At 39.2% G+C, this 21,293-nt stretch overlaps 1 protein-coding gene across 1 annotated transcript in view; it reads right to left on the bottom strand.

Annotated features, from left to right (window-relative positions):
* Positions 1 to 20,252, bottom strand: part of LOC149303549 (transmembrane protease serine 9-like) — a 36,665-nt gene extending 16,413 nt beyond the window's left edge. Inside the window, exons 1-8 of the mRNA XM_089480785.1 lie at positions 20,226 to 20,252; positions 19,353 to 19,409; positions 19,100 to 19,148; positions 15,201 to 15,221; positions 11,656 to 11,818; positions 9,567 to 9,844; positions 8,824 to 8,993; positions 6,215 to 6,434 (exon numbers count right to left, since the gene is read on the bottom strand). Of these exons, the coding sequence (XP_089336911.1) occupies positions 6,215 to 6,434; positions 8,824 to 8,993; positions 9,567 to 9,844; positions 11,656 to 11,818; positions 15,201 to 15,221; positions 19,100 to 19,148; positions 19,353 to 19,409; positions 20,226 to 20,252 (985 nt within the window). The remainder of the gene's footprint in view (positions 1 to 6,214; positions 6,435 to 8,823; positions 8,994 to 9,566; positions 9,845 to 11,655; positions 11,819 to 15,200; positions 15,222 to 19,099; positions 19,149 to 19,352; positions 19,410 to 20,225) is intronic.
* Positions 20,253 to 21,293: the final 1,041 nt, after the last annotated feature.

Genomic DNA, 21,293 nt, shown 5'->3' with positions numbered 1-21,293 from the left:
GTCAAGATGGTAAAAGTTATTGAGGAAGAACGCACATGCTAGGAAAGGAGGTAGCTGTTTGCTTTTTTCTAAGCTCACCGAGAAGGGCAAGATTTTGTCTTGAATTTGCTTAGGCAGTCATTTTGCAAAGTTGGGAGCTATGGCATAGGGAGAAAGAAGGAAGATACTGAAATAAAAATCAGATTTTGTGGACAATAATTCTGATCTGGGTTGGGACTGTAGTGTGAACACTACAGTGTACCAAAAAGGAGTGAAAGTTAAAATGCATACTATGTATTTATCAGAGTTTGTAGTTCTTCTAATAGAATGTACTTCTAAAAGGATGTTTTAAAGGCATTACAGAAAAGGTGGGTTTTGGGGAGAAATTTGACTGAATTTGAAAAGATGCTGTCCCAGAGGCATTTTTAAGGCATTGCAAGTCACACCGTAAGTGAGGGGAAGGAAGAAAATTTAAAGTTGTTAGAAGGAGGAGGAGGAGGAAACCCTTTGAAAGCTGAGTGTTTGGCACTGTAGGCTGAAGATTTGGAGTGACATAGAAGAAATAACTGAAATAGAAAAAGAAATGTCAAGTAGAAATGAAAAGAGAAAATATGTCCAGCAATACAAAATTTGTTTGAGATCCCTGGGATCTTTCAATGTCCCCACAAAGACAGAAGTTATCTCAGAGGTTTTTTTGGGGGGGGAGTGGGGTGGGAGTAAGAAATTCAGTGTTATGTAGTGGTTTGAGCATTGGACTACAACCCTGGAGACCAGATTTTGATTCTCTGCTCAGCCATGGAAGCCCACTTGGATGACCTTTGGGGAGTCACACACTTTCAGTCTCAGAAAACTCTGTGATAGGTCTGCCTTGGGGTTGCCACAAGTCAGTGAGAGGGCCTTCTCAGTGGCTGCCCCTAGACTCTGGAATTCCATTCCCAGGGAGGCAAAAATGGAAGGCTAAGACCTTTTTGTTTAGACAGGCATTTCAAACAGAACATTTTTGAAGGCCTGGTGGTTGGTCTGTTGTTTTAAAGTACATGGTTTTTAAAGTATTGTTATCTTTTAAAAATTGTAATCTATTTTTAAATGAATATTTTAAATATTGTAATAGTTTAATACAATTTTAATTATCAATTTTATAGGTTTTTAATTGTACTGGTTTTTAGACTGTAAGCCACTTTGAGTCCCAGTCTTGAGAGGAAAGCAGGATAAAAATAAGTATACTACTACTACTACTAATAATAATAATAATAGGCAGAGAACAATAAAAATTAATCCCAAAGTGGATTTCTCATAACTTACCTTTAATACTTTACAAGATGTTGAGAACTGAACAAGATAGGAAAAAAAATTGAATTAGCACAGTGAAAGCGAAGGAACTGTCCAGCTTCTTGTCTCCTGTTCTTTTAAGTGTGTGATTGCTTGTGTTGTTGATGGTTGCCTATTGTGATGTTTAGCACTTTTAACCCCAGGGAATGACTTCATCTAGTCCAGTTTCAGTGCTTCATGGCTCTTTGGAACCTATTGAGAACCCAATAAAATTCCATGTTATGTCCTCTTTGTACCACGCTGCAGGAGAATATTTCAAAGTCCACTTAAGTCTCTGAGTGATTGTTTTAGTCCAGCATCTGAAAAGTAGAACAGATACAGCTGGTATCTATTTTCTGGCTCCAGCAAATTGTTACAAGCAGTGTGCTTTGGTCTTGGCTCTCACGTACATCAAGGTTTCTCTTATGTATTATCAGGAAGCCAGGAGAACCAATAAAAGCTCAATCTGGATTTCCGGGTGAAAAGGCTTCCTTTCCAATATAGTAAGCAGACTTTCTTTGTACAGTATATGACTCAGAATATAGACAGTATCATAGCTTTGTAAACTTAGTTGAACAAAGAGTTACTTGAGATGGTAGCAGGGAGCCTTCCTAACTTATGTTGTGTGTGTGTGTGAGGGCTCAACTCTGGCACATAGGTAACTATGAATTTTGCTTATTTGCCTGTGTGAGTTTTTTTTTAAAACAAAACACAAAATATGTGTGTGCATGCCATCAGGCTGATCACCTCATTAATTTCATAGGTCTGCCAAGTAATAGGCAAGTAATACTCAGAGGCGGTCTCCCATTGCCTTCGTTTGAAACTCTCCCTGGAAGCCAAGATGACTAAATTGAGGCTGTCATACTTTGGCCACATCATGAGAAGGCATGAATCATTGGAAAAGACAATGATGCTAGGAAAGGTAGAGGGCAGTCAAAAGAGAGGAAGATGGTTAGACTGAATCAGGGAAGTCATGGGCCTGAGCCTGCAGAACCTGAGCAAGTTGAGGACAGGGGGTCTTGGAAGTGTCTCATCCACAGGGTCTGCAGGAACTGATGTGAACTCGAGGATAGGTAACAACAACAACAACACATATTTTAAATTGTTGAGTGCCTCAACAGATTGTGGACTGAAATAACTCAGGTGGCAAAGGCAAACATGAAATTGAACCACACATTCCTGTGACCAACAGTCCCATAGAGTACAGGAAATTAAAAGCCATTTGGATTTTCCCGTAGTTCAAATTTAGTTTTATTGTTTACCATCGAAGAGGAAGAAAAAAGGAGTTGGCGAAAGTTCCGAGAAGTAAGAGCAAATTGAGCAAACTGTAAGTTAATAAAAGAACTTGATAGATCTGGAGCTGCCTGTTTAATTTTGATTATGATTGTATAGTGCAGGGATTTCTCAACCTTTTTGACTCATGGAGCCCTTATTTCTGTGGTGGAGCCCCTAAGAGGCCTACCCTATATCTTACAAGTTAATGGTTTTTAGGAGTATATATAAGAATATATTCATATTCTTTCATTTCATTCAACTTTTATTTCTTTCATTTTCCTATGTAAGAAAACTCAGCCATCTGTTTCTTTTCTTTAAAGCAATTTTGGTTTATCTTGGAAAAGAGTGCTGAGGATACCGTGGACAGCCAAAATGATAAACAAATGGGTCCTTGAACAGATCAAGCCTGAAATTGTCCTGGAAGCCAAGATGATCAAGCAGAGGCTCTCATACCTTGGCCACATCATGAGAAGGCATACGTCACTGGAAAAGACAATAATGCTAGGAAAGGTAGAGGGTAGTAGAAAAAGAGGAAGACTATATGCCAGATGGATTGACTATATTAGGGAGGTCATGAATATGAATCTGCAGGACCTAAGCAAAGCAGTGGATGATATGGAGTCGTGGAGATGTCTCATCCATAGGGTTCCCATGAGTCAACATTGATTTGAAAGTGGTTAACAACAACAACAATATTGGTTCAGAGTGAAGGCATGGGAAAGCTGGTAAATTCTTTCCTAGCCCATCAGACAATTTTCATAATTGGCTAATAATTTACATATCGGTATAGATATGTTAAACATTGCTCTAGGAAGATTAGAATCCTTTGCTCAGTAATTTCTGTGAACTATAAAGATAAGAAAAGGTTGGGCCCAAGGAGAAACCAGTGCTTCCTGCTCCCAGTCGACAGCTACATTGAAGGCAGGAGAAGTCTTCACTGTATGTATGTTTAAGGTGCCCCCTGTCCCCTTTGACTGCCCCCTTCAAATGGTTCTTGAGTTCCTCAGATATAATATTCATCACATTTCCTTAGCTCTATGAATGGAACAGAAAAAGAAAGTGAAGCAGATGGGACAGCCGGTGAAGATTTGGCTGCCTCTTTTCCAGTCCTGCCCTCTGCTGGGGATATGTAATACATACACATTACATTTTCCAGTAAGTTCATCTACAGGGAAGAGTAATAACTCTGAATGTACCCCCCGCCCCCCAATACCACACATATTTATCTAGGACAGTGGTTCTCAATCTCTGGTCCTCCAGAGGTTTTTGACTTCATGTCCCAGTTTCCCTCATCATTGGCCATGTTGGAAAAACCTTCTGGGTGCTGAAGTCCAAAACAGCTGGTGGATCAAAGGTTGAGAACCATTGACTAGGATGTTTAGTTTTTCTGATAGCAGAGCTCTGGGATCACAACAAACTACAACTCCCAGAATTCCATAGCATTGAGGCATGGCTTTTAAAGTGGTCTCAAATCAGATTATTTCTCCCATGTGGATGAAGCCTAAAGCCCCATATGTTTCAATCATGAAATATTTGTGTGGCAGGGTAAAATACAAATGCATTAAGATTATTAGTATTGTAACTATAATATTTTATTGAGAAGATACAAAAACTGTATGCGCACATATATTTCACGTTAACTAGCAAATAAAATACAATAGTTAAAAATAATACACTGAACCAGATACACTTTCCCTTTTTATCCACAGCTTATTTCCATTGGTGCAAACAGAGTTCAAAGAGCAAAAGTAGTTTGCATTCAGTTCACTCAGCAGGAGGGAGAGGAGGGAAGTGGGGAAGAATCTTCCCAGTAGACTTAGACAAATGCAAACTGTTGCAGCCTCTCCTAGCTTGTGTGTGTTATCTCATGCATAACTTTTGTCATGTTGATCACATTCTGATGTTGCTTGGCTACATGCGTCCAGGTTCTTGTTTGTGAAATGTTGGTGGGGGTGTTGTTCCCTTCTCTGGACTGCAAAATGACAGATAGATGCCAGAGACCTGTCCCTTTCTCTGGCCACTAAATTGTCACGGATATGCCCTAGGAAGTGGAAGCTGTCCTCCATAGAAGGAGAGGCATTATGTGCAGAGATATTGATCATATTTTGTCACATCTCAAAAGTGACATATGCTTACTATAATACCTACGTACTCCATTGTAAGCCTGGGCTACTCCAGTTTGTTTCACCAACTGGATTCCAGCCACTGTGTCCCATCTCATCTTTCTTTCTTTCTTTCTTTCTTTCTTTCTTTCTTTCTTTCTTTAAAATGTCTAACTATATTTGTCTAAAACATCAATAAACTGGAATGTGAATTACAGCAATGAGAGACCTTCCTTGGTTGAACATGATCCTGAAATGAGTTACTGAAGTTCATTAGGGAAAGCATCTATTTTTTTCTAAAAGCTGAACTGTTTCCAAAGGCTCGAGAACAACCCCATGTGCCTTAACAGTCCTAGGTGTGCCTACGTAGAAGTAAACATTATCAAATTGAATGGGAACTCAGTAGACCGAGTCCCAACTAAGTGAGTACAGCAGCGTTTCCAAACCTGACACCTTCCAGATCTACTGGCCTACAATTCCCATCAAGCCAAGTCAGCCTGTGCAGTGCACCTGCGTCTAACACAACTGAAGAGCATCGGGTTGTGGACGAGGCTGCTTCCAATTATTTGAACACATTCAGAAAGTAGAGATGCTCTAGATATTTGGCAATTTATGGCAATGTTCACTCCACTCAGAAAATGACGTGTAAAATTACAAAATAAAATGTTTCTTCAAATGCATTGACATAAAAAATACCTATATCCAACAGGAAAGCAGTCCATTGGTTCATTTTTAATATAGCAACCAAAAATGTTCTTGGCATTCATTGAAGTAAACCACCAATTAAATTGGGTAATGCAAATACTGCTGGTCTGCTGTATCCATGGATTTTTAAATCCACAAATTCAAGCATTCACAACTTGAAAATATTCCCCAGAATATATAAATTCCAATAAGTAAACCTGGATTTTGTCATTTAAATAAGAGGCACAATTTTACCATGCCACTATATACAATGGGACTTGAGCATGGAACTGAACCCCAGGGGATACCAAGGGCCCACTGTATGCCCATATTCTGGCTAGCTCTTTCTGCAGCTTAGAAAAGAATATTCCATCTAGTGAGCTTTATTTATCAGGCCTAGGGGTTCAGCATAGTCAAGTTCTTTTCAATGGTGCTTAGAGAAATAAGAGAAATGAGAAAAATACTAAAAGCTACATCAAAAGGCCTTGATGATGATGAGATCGGGACAGTAAAGGATACTGAATGCTGTAAAAACACTGAACAATTTGAGCAGTTTAAGCTAACTTTGTATTAACTTGTTGTTACACTAAGTATTTAGTAGAGTATTTTTTTACTTCATTATTCATGAAATATTGATAGATTATGGAAAGAATTGTATTTTTGTTTTTTTGGAGGTTTGATTAAAATTAAGGAGGCATCTTGATTAAGATTAGGCTATAGCATCTGAAGAAAAGATTGGAAGTCACTTTTATGTTCCCTGTTATGTCCCTCTTCTATTTCTTCATTTTGTTTTCTTATTCTTTTTCTCTCATTTGCTATATGTACAATTTTTTACTACATTTTTACTCCGTATTATATAATTCTACTAAAAATTATTTTTAAAAAAAGAGATAGTAAGATGAGTGTCACACTGGGCATTCTGGGCAGTCCGCCATTAATCTTTGCTTGGATCCAATCAGCATAGAAAGGGACTGAGATATAGACACCAGGGAGGTTGGGTTCACCACAGCCTATTCCCCAACTCACAACCCCAGCCTGGATCCAGGTTCCATCGTGATTGCAAACCAAGGGTCCTCCAGAATCACCCTGTGGAGAGAGAGGTTGTGAAGAGAGATTAGACTTAGCAGATGGTTATGGGGAAACTTCTGAAATTAGATTTGGAGGACCAGGTTGATGAAGGAGTTGGAATACAGTTCAGATCTCATTCCACCCCTGCATTAAGTCACATAGGGTCTGAACAGACAGGCCAAAATAAAGCTGCTTTGGGTCACTTTGGAGGTATGCTGTTTAAATGACACACACATCTTAAGAGGCCAGAAGCTGCGCCAAAACTACACTCCAGTCTTTAGGACTGGAGCATGGCTTTGGTGCAGCTACCGGCCTCTTAGGATGCATGCATCATTTTAACAGCATACCTCCAAAGTGACCCAAAGCAGCTTTATTTTGGCCTGTCTGTTCGGGCCCATAGTGATTATGTTCTCAGTTTCTCAGTGGTCTTGGGATTTTGGTGTCAAACTGCATTATTTCTAGAGTGTAGATGCACCCTCCATTAACTATCACCACTGGTGTGTGAGTGTGATTTGGGAAAACTTATTGAAACATTAGGTATGAGTGAACACTTCCCAGTCAAACAATTTTATTTCCTAGTGTGACATCCTGCAGATGATACTAAATATTTAATAGATAAGAAAATCATAATAACAGAGATGACCTTTGGAGCAGGGTGATAAGCTCAATTATTTTGCTCTTTTGTTAGTCAAAATATAGTCAGGATTTTTCCTATTTCAAAGGTGAGCCTTAGTCATTCTTTCTGTCTTTCATAGTTTTGCCTTCCCACTGGCAAAATGATGCAAGATTTTGAGATAGATCAAGATTTTGAAACATGCAAACCTGTGTAGGGTAACCATAGCTTAATGGTTCTTTCTCCAGCACAAAACCATTCAACAGAATACAAACTCCAATGCTGATTTCATTCCTAGGGAGGGATTGCTTGGTGCTTTCATCTCTGAGCTCCGCTTTCTAGGAAAAGCTTATTGTCTCCTAGTCTAGGTGGTCTCTTGCTGAAATATTGCTGAAATCTCTGGCAAATGATCTTGCTTAGATCATTTAAAGCTAAAATCACTGAAGCCTGGAGTTTTAGGCTTGTCGGAAACTATTCTCTCTCTTTATGACTGTCTACAACAGTGGTCACCAAACTGTGCCCTTTAAGAAATTTGGGACTTTAGCTGCTAGAAGCCTCAGCCACGTTGGCCAATAGTGTGGGAGTCTGGGAGCTGAAGTCCAAAATCCCTTAAAGAGCACAATTTGGAGACCATTGGTCTAGAACCTGTGAATCAAGAACAGGATCTCAATATCTTATTCCAAAAAGGAGAAAAAAAGAACCTTTAAGACTGGTTTTTATTTTTGCATAAGCTTTTGTAGATATTAAATCAAGTGGGTTTAGATCCATGAAAGCTCATGCAAAAATAAAAACAAGTTAGTCTTAAAGGTACTGCCACATATTTTTCTCCCCTGCGTCCTTCTTTTCATGGCTATTTCTTTGAAAATTGTCTTATTCTTTTTATCAGAGGCCTGACTCTGGCTGAGAGGCACTTGATGAATCCTCCTCTTCTCTGTTGCTTCAGCTAGAAGCATGACATTTATGAACTTCTTCTCAGGAAAATCCAGTGAGACCCAAGAAAAATAAACTGCGTGACCTCTAAATTTATTTTTTCTGCACGTTGATAGCTCATTCCACCTAACTCCTGGGTTTGTGTGTGTGTGTGTGTGTGTGTGTATGTGCATGTGTGTGGCTTAAGAAAGCAGCATGACCACTTCCCCCCCCCCCCTTTTAAATGAACCACTCTCTTATTTTCCCTTCTCATTTTTGCAATCCCTGAACCTCTGGCTGCTTATCTCTAAATTTTGGCACTTCCTGCAAACTGAATCCAGCACTCCCAGGTACTTACAAAACCTGGATCTTAAAATTCTTTAAGTCTTGAGAATTTACTCGAGTTAATATTTTTGCATTCTAGAACAACTAGCTAGTTATCTGTGTTTCTCATTTTCTGTTTGTCCTCATAGTGCAGTCATGGTGTATATTTGGATTATTTTGTGTTCAGCATTTCCCTCGAGATATATTTCTTGTAAGGATGTAGATTATTGGGGCTAATCTGTAACACACCCTAGTATCAAAATTAAAAGGTCCTTGAAAAGCAGATGTACTCAGAGCATATATAAGTTAGTAATAGTAATAACATTTATTCGGTCATTGACCAGTATAAAAACAAACTCACACAAGCAACATATCAATATAACAATAACAAATTAAAATATAAACTGATGGTAGACTGTACGTGTACAGTATCAAACAGTTCTCTCTACATATATAAGTTCATATATGAATTCTGAGAGCACATGTAGTAACAGACTCCAACACATGGGTTTCCTCTGTCTCCACAGGCACCATGAAGAAAAAAAATTCAGAGCATCTTACCTGGCAGGTATCTTTGCCACCTTCCAAGTGTCCAGCACATATCATATCAGACTTGACAGGATTATGATCCACACCTTTAATTTTAGCTCTGTTAAAGAGTATGTTGCATGTATCCCGGTCTATGAGTGGCACTTCCAGTTCCTGAAGAGTTTGTGGGGGCTTTAGTGGCACTGAAAAGGGAAGAAAGTCTATTATTTATTAAATTCAGGAGGGGGAGATTTAGAGTGTGTTAGTATTTCCACTATTCTATCCTTTAATTCCCTGGAGAAGAATACCCAATGTACCATCTTCTCTCCCAGATAGAATTCAAGAAGAAGCTTAATTTTAATTCTGTGTTTCTTAGCAGAAGCTAGAGTTACCTAGCACTAAATTGGCTACTCCATATGACAATCACAAAATAATACTTTCCCCTTTCTTGGAACCAGCTAGTGCTGATTGCCATTCCTTTTTGTCACAAGGTGGCCTCCACAACTTCTCAGAACAATTTTTAATCTCCACAAATCAACATGCTCCAAGCAGCAGCTGCTGAGAATGTGGGACAGGGTTGTATATGGAAGCTCAGAGTCCCTCAGAGGCCATCCACATGGTGACAGTTGTGGGGAAATATGTGGAAAAAGTTACATCTGGAGTGAAGAATGAGGGAACTGTTCTCAGCAACATCTCTTTAGAAGCTCTAACATGTCCTTTCGTCCCAGATTGAATGGGTTTGGCTATTGACATTGAATGTTTCTTCCTTTCCTCACCTCCTTTGCGGACTGCTCCCCATCCAGTGACCCAGCACCTTGCATTTGTAGAGAACTGTATTGAAGACTTTGGCAGCCAGATAGGTAGGATGGTACTAGAGTACTTCACTGGAGAAGTGAGCTTCACTAAAGCGATGTCTCCACTGGAGCCCTCCTCATTGGTGAAGTTAGGGTAGAGGATAATCTGTTGGATGGTAGATGTCACCACATGCTTTGAAACATTTGAGAGTTGGTAGGCACCTAGCTGGATTTTCATTTGCTTAGTGTAGTTAGTGCTCCTGTAGGTGTAAAAGCAAAATCAAAATATAACAGGAGGTTGAGCAGCTGGGCTTGTTGTAAGTGGACTTCAATGATGGATGCACTAAGGCAGGGGTCGGCAACCTATGGCCTGCGGGCCGGATCCGGCCTGACGAGGCCTTGGGACCGGCCCCAGCCCGGTCCTGCCGCCGATTGCCGCCCCCGCCGCAGCTTCCGTGCTGCTCCGGGCACCATTTTGAGTTTGGCCCCCCAGTTGTCTGAGGGACAGCAACCCGGCCCCTGGCTCAAAAAGGTTGCCTACCCCTGCACTAAGGAATATGTCCCTGTCACCCTCAAATAGCATAAGGATGAAGCTGTTGGATTCCCAGTTCAAATATACAAGCCAGCATGAGTGTTAAGATCAGTAGGGGAGGGCTTTCTGTTTACTACTCTCCACTACCTTCACAGGTGAAGTTGCAGATGGAGAGGCCTTGGGAGAGAGCCTTTTCTGTGGCTGCTCCTAGACTCTGGAACTCCCTTCCATGGGAGGTCAGACTGGCTCCCTCTCTGCTGTCTTTTAGGCAGACTTTTGAAGTGTGGATTTTACTAATGCAATGTGTGTGTGTTTAATTGGAGTGCTGTTTTTAATGCTCTGAGGTATTTAATTTTTTATTGAAATGGTTTTATACATTGTTTTTTAACTGTTATGTTTTAATATTAGTATTATTTATTTGTGTATTTAACTGTTATTTATTAAAAGTAATATTATTTCATTCTTTTTTATATAAACCTGTTAAAATTATTGCAAGCTACCTTGAATCTCATTTGGGACAAAGGTGGGATACAAATCCAGTACATACATATATGCATACATAATTCATACAGTGGGCTCTAGGTATCTGTTGGGACTTCATTCCAAGACCCCTGTGGATACCAAAATCCATGGATGCTCACGTCCCATTATATACAATGGCATAGTAAAATGGTTTCTCATATATAAAATAGCAAAATCAAGATTTAGAATTTTTATATTTTTGGAATATATTCAAGCTGTGGATCACTGAACCCATGGATAAATAATCTGTGGATATGGAGGGCTGACAGTAAATAAAACTACAGTACACTGGTGGAGCTTTGTGTCAAAGGAATTTATCACACTAACGAAGTCCTTCTGAAACTGGATTTAAATAAGAAAAACCCCACAAATGTGGGAAGTTTATCAGACGACATCATTGTTAAAGTGAAATAACGTGAAGTTAAAGCGAAAGCAAAAGTGAGAAAAATGGCAGCTTTTTACTTTTGGAACTGCTGCTGCTTTTCTCCTTTTTGCCTTTGCTTTAACTTCGCGTTATTTCACCATTGCAGGAATGTAGTGTGATAAACTTGCTGCATTTTCAGGGTTTTTAAAATTTTTAATGTAGTTTAAATCCCGTTTTTCAACGGGATTTCACTAGTGTGATAAACTCCAAAGAGGAAATGGCCACTATGTGCAATAGCATGCTATGACTCCTGGCTTTATTGATACCAAGGCATGTTGCAGCTGATTGTTAGGCATAGAGGGCTGCATCTAATACTGGATTTCTTCCACTCAAGCAAAACCAGAATTTAACACAAATGTGGGCTAATGGGTGCAAACTTCCTCCCTTTTCCAGTCCCCCAAATACATAAAGAAACTGTTCTAGGAAGCAGTATGGTTTCATAAGACTGAGAAGTTCAGAGGAGAGAAGCAGAACTTCTTGATGATACCACTAACATTACATTGTATTTTAGTCAGAATTTTGTCTTATCCTATCAGCTGCCTCTGAGGTAAAAAAGTATCAGAGCTTCACAGCAACATGTATTGGAGACTCACCATTGGAAGCAATGCGCTGCTGACAGCACCCACTGCTTAGCGATAAGGGTGCCACCGCAAAGGTGATAGTTGTGTAGTGAAATGCTGGCTTGCCATGGCCAGGCCCCATATGAGGCCGGCTTGCCTCCAATAATACGTTGAGCATTTACTGGGTTCTCACACACTGTGGAAAAAAGAATAAATGAGGGATATTTTAGAATGAGTGGCAGTAATCACAAAATGGAACATTTGCAAGCCAAGGAAAGCTGAAGCATGAGAGGAAACAAAATCATTCAGCATGGATCCATTTGCAAATATTTGTATGTAAAGTTTGAAAAAATATTCCAGATTGATCTTCCAGTTTTTTGGGAGGGGAGGAGGAGGGAGGGAGTGGGAGGTGACATTGTGTTGAATCTGGAAAGCTGATATTGTGTACCCTCCAACTGCCCCAGTTTAGAAGAGACAGTCATAATTATTCCTCTGTGGTCCCATGTTTTCAACTGCTTTTGAATGACATGGTTTTGCTCTGCTTCTCCCATTTTTCCGTTTGTTCTAATTTTACTTCAGTTGCTACAAACTGAGTTCAAAGTGCAAAAGTAGTTTATACTCAGTTAAATCTGTTGGGGAGAGAGGAGAGAAATTTTGCCCTTTCTAATAGGCTCGGGCAAAAGCAAACAGTTGCTTTTGCATATTTTTCCTTATTAATAACTTTTTCCTGTCCTGATGACACTCTGATGTTGTTTGGCTCCAGATAGCCTAGTTTTCATCTTTGAAACGTCACAGGATATGCTATATAGCATTCATTGGCTGAAACTGATTTGGAATTACTAGTGTTTATCTCTCTTTTGGACATTCTGCAAGGAGCTATTTATTAGCATCTTGTGCAACTCCCCCCACAAAGATATCTATATTTCCTTGGCCATTCCCACAGCCTTTTACTGGGTGGCAGGAGGGAGAGGGGAGGTGACTAGGCAGGCAGTGCCTATCCCAGCTGCATTTCTGTGACTAGGGAAGAGAAATAAGGTAGCTCTCCTGGATGTTCATCAAGTCACTGGAGAGCTGGACAATGAACTCCTTTCTCTTCTCGCTTGTAGCTGGCTGTTGTCTTCTCACCTCCCTATTAACCTCAGCAAATACATTTCCAATATTACTAACAGGTTTTTGTACCTCATAACATCATTACAAAATCCTGACAACCCCCAAAAACACTGTCTGCAATTTTACATCATAGTAAGTTGTGTAATTTTACTCATAGTTAAGTAGCAGAGATGTTAATGAATCCTCCTAGTGAAATTGTGAAGATGCATCTGAGAGCACTGGCAATATTGCTCCAATGTGCATTGGGTTCTTCTGATGCATATCAGTGATCCCTAGGTGGTGTTCTGTTTACATTTGATGTGCAAATGACACTCCTCTAGCTCTCCTATGTAGTACAGTCAGCCTGCCATATCCATGGATTTTGCATCCACAGATTCAGACACTCACTATATATATAATACACCAAAAAGCAAACCTTGATTTTGCAATTTTACATAAGAGATATCTTTTTACTAGACCATTGTATATAAGGGGACTTGCGCATCCACGGATTTTGGTATCCATAGATATTCCTAGAACCAAACCCCAGAGGATAGCAAGATCCCATTGTAACACCATGGCAGCCCTTTGCTGAATATGGTCATTGCAAAACTTAATTCTGTTTTCCATAAATGTGAGTCCCATACTGAATTCCAGCCATTTTCTGTATTTGCCCTTCTCCCATTTAACTAGCCACTCACCTGCAATTTGCTAATCTGAATTACTCTGTTAATTCCAGTTGCTTTATAGGGTTGATCCTATTAGGCAGAATGAGGTGGCCACCTCAGGTAATCATTTTGGGGTGTCACTGAAATATTGTTTATTTTATTTGTTATTAATAGATACGAGCCAGAGGGAATCATACTTAGAGCAGATTCACTGAAATCACAGGGAAAAGGAAGCAGTGAATCACCAAAGTCCTATTGATTTCAAAGATCTCTTTTAAGTCTCTGGATAAAACCGATTGTATTTTTTTACTTCTAGGGAGGGGAAAGGTGTTTGTGACATTTTCTGACCCAGGTACCAGATTAACTTGATCAACCTTTGACATGATGAATGCCGATGGGTGGTGCCATATGATTCTTCACCTCAGGCAACAAGGTGGTTTGGGCTGGCTTTGTGAGATGACTTCAATGGATTGTGATTCCTTTGACATGGCTTATTCACTACATACAACTACATAGGATTACCAACTAAGTAGAGTTTAATTCCATCGTTTAAGAAAAAAGACTGATTAAAATAAACAATCTGAACATTTGTAAATTTTATCATGAAAACTGAAATTTAAGATGCAGTTTTGAAAATAAAGTCGCTGGAATTTTGAAATAAAAGAACTACTCAGTCTTGCAGAAGGCAGGAAGGCAGTAGTTAGTCTTGGCATCCTGTTTCTCTTATCATTAGAATTTGGGGCTTTTCACCCTTTACTGACCAGAGATATGTTGGTGCTGTGTGCCTTCAAGTTGTTTCTGATTTACGATGACCCTAAGGTGAACCTATCATGGGGTTTTCTTGACCAGATTTACTCATTCCTTTCATGGCTGGCTACATCTATGATCTGTCAGATAGCCGCGGAACCATGGCTTTAAGATGCTCCTTTGGTGTAGCATCATGCGGATGCAGCACCAAAGGAGCTCCATGGTGCTGCACACTGTGTGGAGTGGCATGTGGTGTCACGCTGCCATGGGGGCCGGAGGCAGGTCGTGTGTCATATGGACGCCATGCCTCGACTTTGTCCCCAGGCCAGCCTTCATGGCTGGTGTGCACAGCCCCTTGGTTTGTAGTAGGTGATTATGAGAGAGCACAGAGTATGCTGCATGATGTATGAAAACTAATAAAGAGAAGCTGTTCTCTTTTGTCTTAATACTAGAATCTGAGGTCCTCTAGTGAACCTAAATAGTGGAAGAATCAGGACAGAACATGAAGTACTTCTTAGCACAAACCCATACAGTGTACCTATAGCAGTCTGATACCACCTAACTGCTGTGCCTTCATGCTATAAATTTGTAGTTTTGAGAGCTACTTAGAGATCTATTCCAGAGAGCTGTGATCAATTCCCCTAAACTGCAACTAGACCTTTCAAGCAGAGAAGTTTAAGTACCTCACAAAACTGCAAATCCCAGGATTCTGTAGAATGGAGCTATGATAGGTAAAGTGGTATTAAACTGCTATATCTGTGCAGGGTTGACACATTCATAGTTGAACTACAAGATACAGTGACAGCCATGCGGATAGCTTTAAAAGGGGATGAAACCAATCCATGAGGAATAAGGCTCTCAACGGCTACCATGAAGATCAGTTGTGGAAGAACTCAAGGAGGAGACTGCTATGGCCCTCAAGTCTTTCTTGGACAGGTGCTTGGCCATGCGGGGGGCTATTGGCTTAGAAGGCTTTTGGTTTGGTACAATGTCACTTTTCTTATGTTGATGAGACTCCAATTTTGTTTGTATTCTCTGTAAAATCCTTGAACAGAAGTGGAGAGAGTTTCTTACCTGCATCTGAACAAGCACTGTCTGTGGAGGGAAAAACAAAAGGGAAAAATATAAGAGACATCAGAGGAGAAATATGCAATGCCAAACCTGCACGAGGCAGAGACTTTGAAACTTCTGTAATCTGATATATTGAGAAATGAGTTGCCTCTGACAAATATGCTAGGCTTATGAGTGCATTTCTAGCCAATCTATTAGTGTTTATGCAATGCTGACTTGTAATCTGGATGTAGGACTACCAGTGGAACCCGTTGTCCTGGAACCTGTTAAAATGATGTCAAACTGCATTATTTCTGCAGTGCAGATTAGACCCTAGCCTACTGTTCAAACCATTATACCACATTGTCTATGGTAAAATGTGTGAATTCCATTTTTCCTGCACTCAACATTTTAAAAGTTCCATGCACTTTGCAGCTGAAATTAGAATTATGCAAATTTTAGTAAATGTTTCAAAACCAAATGGAAACAAAACTTCTATTCCACTGTACTGGCCAAACTAATAGGTAAATAGTAGCGGGGGGGGGGGGGATCATATTGTAACTATTAAAGATGAGGAGTCTTTCAGAAGAGATGGCAACTCTAATTTAGAAAAAGATAGCAACCCTAATTTAGTAACATCATGGTTGAAAATTCCAGGGTTCAAATGTAACCTTTTTAGAATAAAACATTTTGGGTCTGGATAAACGAATCTGTCTAAGTTTCCCCCATATATTACTTTTAATATAAAATTCTTTCCCTCTTAAATATGACGACATTTCCACATTTCTGTATTTCTTTTTCAGCTAAAGTGAACTGAAACAAAACTGATTCCTCATCCCTACACCTCCTTCATGGACTCATCTGTTTGGGATGTTACCCATCCTGGTGTCCTCCATACATGTTGGACTGTACCCTTCATAATCCCCAGCCAACAGTTGGCATGCAATACATTACATGGGCACCAAATTGAAGAAGGCTGGATTAGTGTAAAAGGCACACCTTTTTTTCCTTCCTGTATTGGGGCAGGATCCACCCAATTTCACACAAAGAACACAGCTATCTTCCTTTTCTCTTGTAAAGTAAACACCTGTTTGATTTGCATACATTTGTGTGCAACAGAGCAATTGTCATATCTACACCCATTCTAGGGCAAGGTCCAGGGCAAGGCATATTATAACTATGCTGAGTCTGCTCAGGTCTGGGAAAGAATACTGTATGAATGGAATCCCATTCTGGAAGGTCAAAGTAATATCATGGTGAGATTTTATGGTTCATTTAAAATAGATCTATACAGACCAATATTTTCCCCATTGTCCTGAAAGGCTGCTCCCCACACATGTGCAATTAGGGAGAAGGAATTATGTAAGCAAGAAGATGCATCTCTCCAGAAGTCCTAATGCCATTTATAATTTCTTTGATGCTATTGACTGGAGTTTTGTATCTTCAGTGATTGAAATCCTAGTCAAGAATCTAGGAATAAGTGAAGTATTTTTGGATAATATATCACACTCCAAGGAGTGTCACTTTTTGCAATTGTAAAATTACATTTTAAAATTTGTAAAATGTGTAACATTTTGTAATTGTAAAATGTAATTTTAGAAATCATGGTCAGGATTTTGTATCAGGTTATATTTGCTAAATATAGCTTAGTACTTAACTAAGTAACGTCTCCTGACCCAGCTCCCACAAACCATGCTCCAATCATCAACAGAATGAACCTCCTTCACCCCATGTAGTGGGTGTCCAGCAAAGTGAGGAGGGGAGAGTTAGGATCATGGCAATATAGTCACCCCTCTGTTTTCTCAGGGGATTCATTCTGCCCCCCCCCCCAAAAAAAAACAGAAATCCGCCAATATTGAAGCTGCATTGGCTTGAATGGTGATGCGCCCCCATGGGCACCCATGGCCCTATTTTATATCCCTCCGTTTGCCCCTTGCATGTAATCAAGGGAAGCAGATTTGAAGTTTGCACAAATGGAGGGACGACTGTATTATCAAAATTGTGACTAAGTATTCCAGCCAGCAACAACAACAAGAATGTGTTACATTTATATCCTGCCTTCCAATAATGTGCATGGCTTGTCTTCTTTCCACTGCATTCTCACAACAACCGTACAAGACAGGACAAGGTGACAGTAAGTGACTATCCCAGTAACTGCCAAATATTGGTCCTCCAGATGTTTTCAAGCTCCCAGAATTTCTGACAAATGGTCAAGCTGGCTGGAACTTCTGGGAGCTGAAGTCCAAAACACCTGGAGGACCAAAGTTCCCAAGATCAGCCATGGAGTTTCATGCTTCATTCAGAGAGTGGGAAAGAGTTACTGATCATGGTGGCTGGAGAAATGTGGGAACTACAATCTATAAAGCTGATCCTACAACCTCTGGATCTCTCAGATCCTAGACTATCACTCTAACCGCTACACCACAGTGACTTTCTTTTTAAGAAGCTAGAGGCCACTTTGTTCACAGATAGATTTCCATTTAACTTTGGCTTCATTGTTTTTCTTCCTCCCATCCCATTCTTTTCTCCTTTAAAAGGGGAGGGGAAATTTAAGGATTGATTTCCAGATCCTTAAAACAACATCCTTAGTCACCTTGAAGCACTGTCATCTGCAGCAACCACATGAGCAGCAAAGAAGGAACCAATGGCATGACTGCTGAATCTTCTGCTTTGAATTGTTCACCAAATTGTTCTACTCCACACAATTGCAGAATAGCAGATGGTTTACCTCAGACTCAATATCTTTTGGCATTGGTGCTGTAAAATGGAAAAGGGTGAAGTGATAAAAAAGAACTAAATCTTCTCTTCATTCTCTTGACCAGGAATTGAGAACTCCACCCCCAGCCCTCAATCACCATGTTCATGGAAGTCCACATAATGGGGAAGAGTAAAGCAAGAATCAAAAGTAGGAGAATCTATCCTTCCCACAACAGAAACATTAATAGATTTTTAAAATGCAACTTTGTATGTGGCAGGGAAAATCCCAAATAATCCTTGATTGTCCTACTTTTTTCATCTGCTTCTAAAGTGACCCAATTTCTTTCCTCCTTCCACTTCCTTCCTTTGTCCTGGCTTACTTCATTTTCTGCAAATTGAGTTCAAAATGCAAAAGTAGTTTGCATGGAATTAACTCAGTGTGGTAGAAAGTGGGATAGGAGAGAAGGGGATAAAATCTTGCCGTTTCCTGTAGACTTAGACAAAAGCAAACTGCTAAAGCCTTTCCTAGCTTGTGTTATTTTCCTACTATTAACCTTCAATCTTCAAATATTTTACTTTTCTTTCTCTTTCAAATGATTCCTATGATAAGAAATGGAATTCCTTTTGTGCAATAGCAGCAAGAGATTTCTAGATTTGTCTGGCAGGTGAGGAAAGCCAGAATAAAATTAAAAACACTGCATGATGCCAAGAAAAGGGTTGGCTTAGGAGTCCATAATGTTAAATTGTGTTATGAGGCCTGATGATTTGTATAGTTGAAGGAATAGAGAATGGTTAGAAATATGCAATTCTTGGAATATGAAGGCCGTAATTTAAGATTTGGTTGGCATGGTTAGTTTTGGTATGATACAGATAAGGTACATGCTGAATTTAAAAATCACTGTATTGGAAAATTCTCCTATGGGTTTGGTATAAGTATTAACAGCGATAGCTACCTCATGGCAGGAAGCCTTGTTTCAAAGGAAAGAATGGGTTAAAAATTGGAGATGGTTGTGGTATAAAGATCTGTCTTTTGAACAAGATACCTAGGAGCTTAAATCAGGAGAGGTGATTTTTAAGGAAGGTGAAGACCTTAACTGATTTACTTTTATGCAATTTAAGGACAGATTTAACCAAGACAAGAGAAATGCAGACATAGAGGTTAGAGAAAATGAGTTTTATTTAGAGTTGTGTAAAGACAATGACCATATAATTTAAAAAGTTTATACATTGGACTTTTTCCATCTGTGGAGGCCCAGTTCTTCCACCCGCCACCCTCTGCAGATGGCAAACAACACAGACAGTCACATCCCATATAATTATAGTTATTGTAATAGCACTAATGGTAATATTAATAAATAATATTAAAACTAATAATAGTAACTATCTAACTAACTACCAACAACAATAATAAGACTAATTTGGCATTTAGTGACCTTTCCCAACTTGACCAGTCCCACGTCTGGATACTCTTGCTCTTACCTGGTTGTTTGCAGGCCCAGTGAAAAAGGTGTTGCATTCAACGTCTTGCTGCTGGTTCTGGAGAAAAAGAAAGACAATCCGTTTATAAATACCAAAACACATTCTTTCTATGAAGTACCAGTATGCATTAATCATTTAAAATAAGCAGACTAGTTTCCTGGTTTGAACAAAAGGTACCTAGCTTTTGATTATTGTTTTAAAAATCTACCTGTAAAAGGTGTGACTCAGCATGTGCAGAGTGCTGTTTCCGTGAAAGGAGAATTTTTGAAAATGGTCTTTCATTTGTAAACATTCAGACTCCTCCTTTTTAGATATACTAAATATGTAGAGTTTGCAAGGGGTAGCTGTCATGATTCTCTGTGAAGAAAGATGGAGATTTAAAAAGGGGCTCTTCAAAATGTTTGTGAGTGGATGAGGGGTGGTGAAGATGCAGGGGACTGACTGAAATAATATATATATATAAAATTTATGGTCAATGGATGATCTCAGAATCCAAAACATTGGGCTCACTCCTGTTATTAGCCCCAATGAGAGAAGAATGGAATTTGTATAAATGTTGATTTACCAAGTTAACATTGGGTCAATGGGGCAAGCAATTGGATTTAGGCCTTGACCTTCATATTGGTATTTTAGAACAAGCTCTCATCTTTCCACCATTAGAATTCCTTCGGCATAAACTGTCCAATATTTGGAGAATTTATTTGATAGTGGATATGGAATTGTGGCAGAAGAAACATTCCACCTCTTCTCAGATATATATAGAAAACAACACCAAAGTGACACCTGGTTCATGTTATATTATTTAAATTTAGCTCGATTTAATCTTTCCCTTCCTCCCTCCTTTCTCTCCTTTACATTTGTACTGACACTTACCTTTATTAAGTTAAACTGGGAAACCATCAGATACCCCTAGTTTTTCTGTTACAGAACAAGGCTGTTCATATTGGACAATATTTTCTACCAGTAGGGAACATTTCTCAGGATGAATTTCATTTCATTTCATTGACTTATACCCATTGTTACATAATATTTTTGCAAGCCTTCAGGCTTCCTTTTTCTTGAAAAATTGTGTGCTTATTTTTTCACAACTAAACAAAGAAGCTGCATCTTCAATATACCAAATTTTTCCATTGACTAAAATGTACATAGTCTGATAATAAATAATAAATAAAACTTTTATTTATATCCCGCTTTTCTGTTACAAGACAATCAAAGCGGCTCACAACATATTAAAATCCACATTTACAAAATTATGTCCCAAGTTCCCCCCCTTAAAACAGGATTAAACATGTACAATTAAAATATCTATTAAAAACACAATTTAAAAACACAATAAAAATATAGTAAGGACAGATAAATTCTGCATAATTTTAACTTTTTTCATTTTTGCATATCTTATTTCAGCAAAGTGCATCATGATTCCCAGAAAGTGTGAAATGGCTGTTTTTGTTGAGACTCTTGGACCCAGCTAAAACATTTTCCATCCTATCTATCAATAAGAGAGGGAGCTCTTTGTGACTCCCCCCTCCATATATTTAGCTACCCAGATAATGTACCTCTATAAGGTATCAACATGTGATTAGATGCTGTTCTGGACAGTCAAGCATAAAAAAACCATGCAACAAAATGATACAATCTTGAAAGCACTGGTTACCAAAAACTCTTCATGGTTAGATTTTCTGCTTGAAGACCCAAGCATCAGGATGTGCCAAAAACTCATCATCCTTGTTAAACTCCTGCCTGGAGATGTGATGGTTGATCTCATGACAGGGCATCATGTTATCAACAGCTTACAGGCATCAATAGTCATACTGTCAACTTTCTGATAATACTAGTTTAGATGTTATTATGCTTGTTATGCAACTTAACAGGCTAAGACTGTAAACTGCTATGCCTATAATTTTATAGTCTCCTTCCAGTTCTTGTCTTCCTCCTTTCCTG

This window comes from Sceloporus occidentalis, unplaced genomic scaffold (genome assembly GCF_023333645.1).
Source record: "Sceloporus occidentalis isolate IW3139 unplaced genomic scaffold, rSceOcc1.0.p SCAF_14, whole genome shotgun sequence".
Lineage (NCBI taxonomy): Eukaryota > Metazoa > Chordata > Lepidosauria > Squamata > Phrynosomatidae > Sceloporus > Sceloporus occidentalis.
Note: the sequence above shows the minus strand (reverse complement) of the source record. Positions and strands in the feature narration are given on the sequence as shown.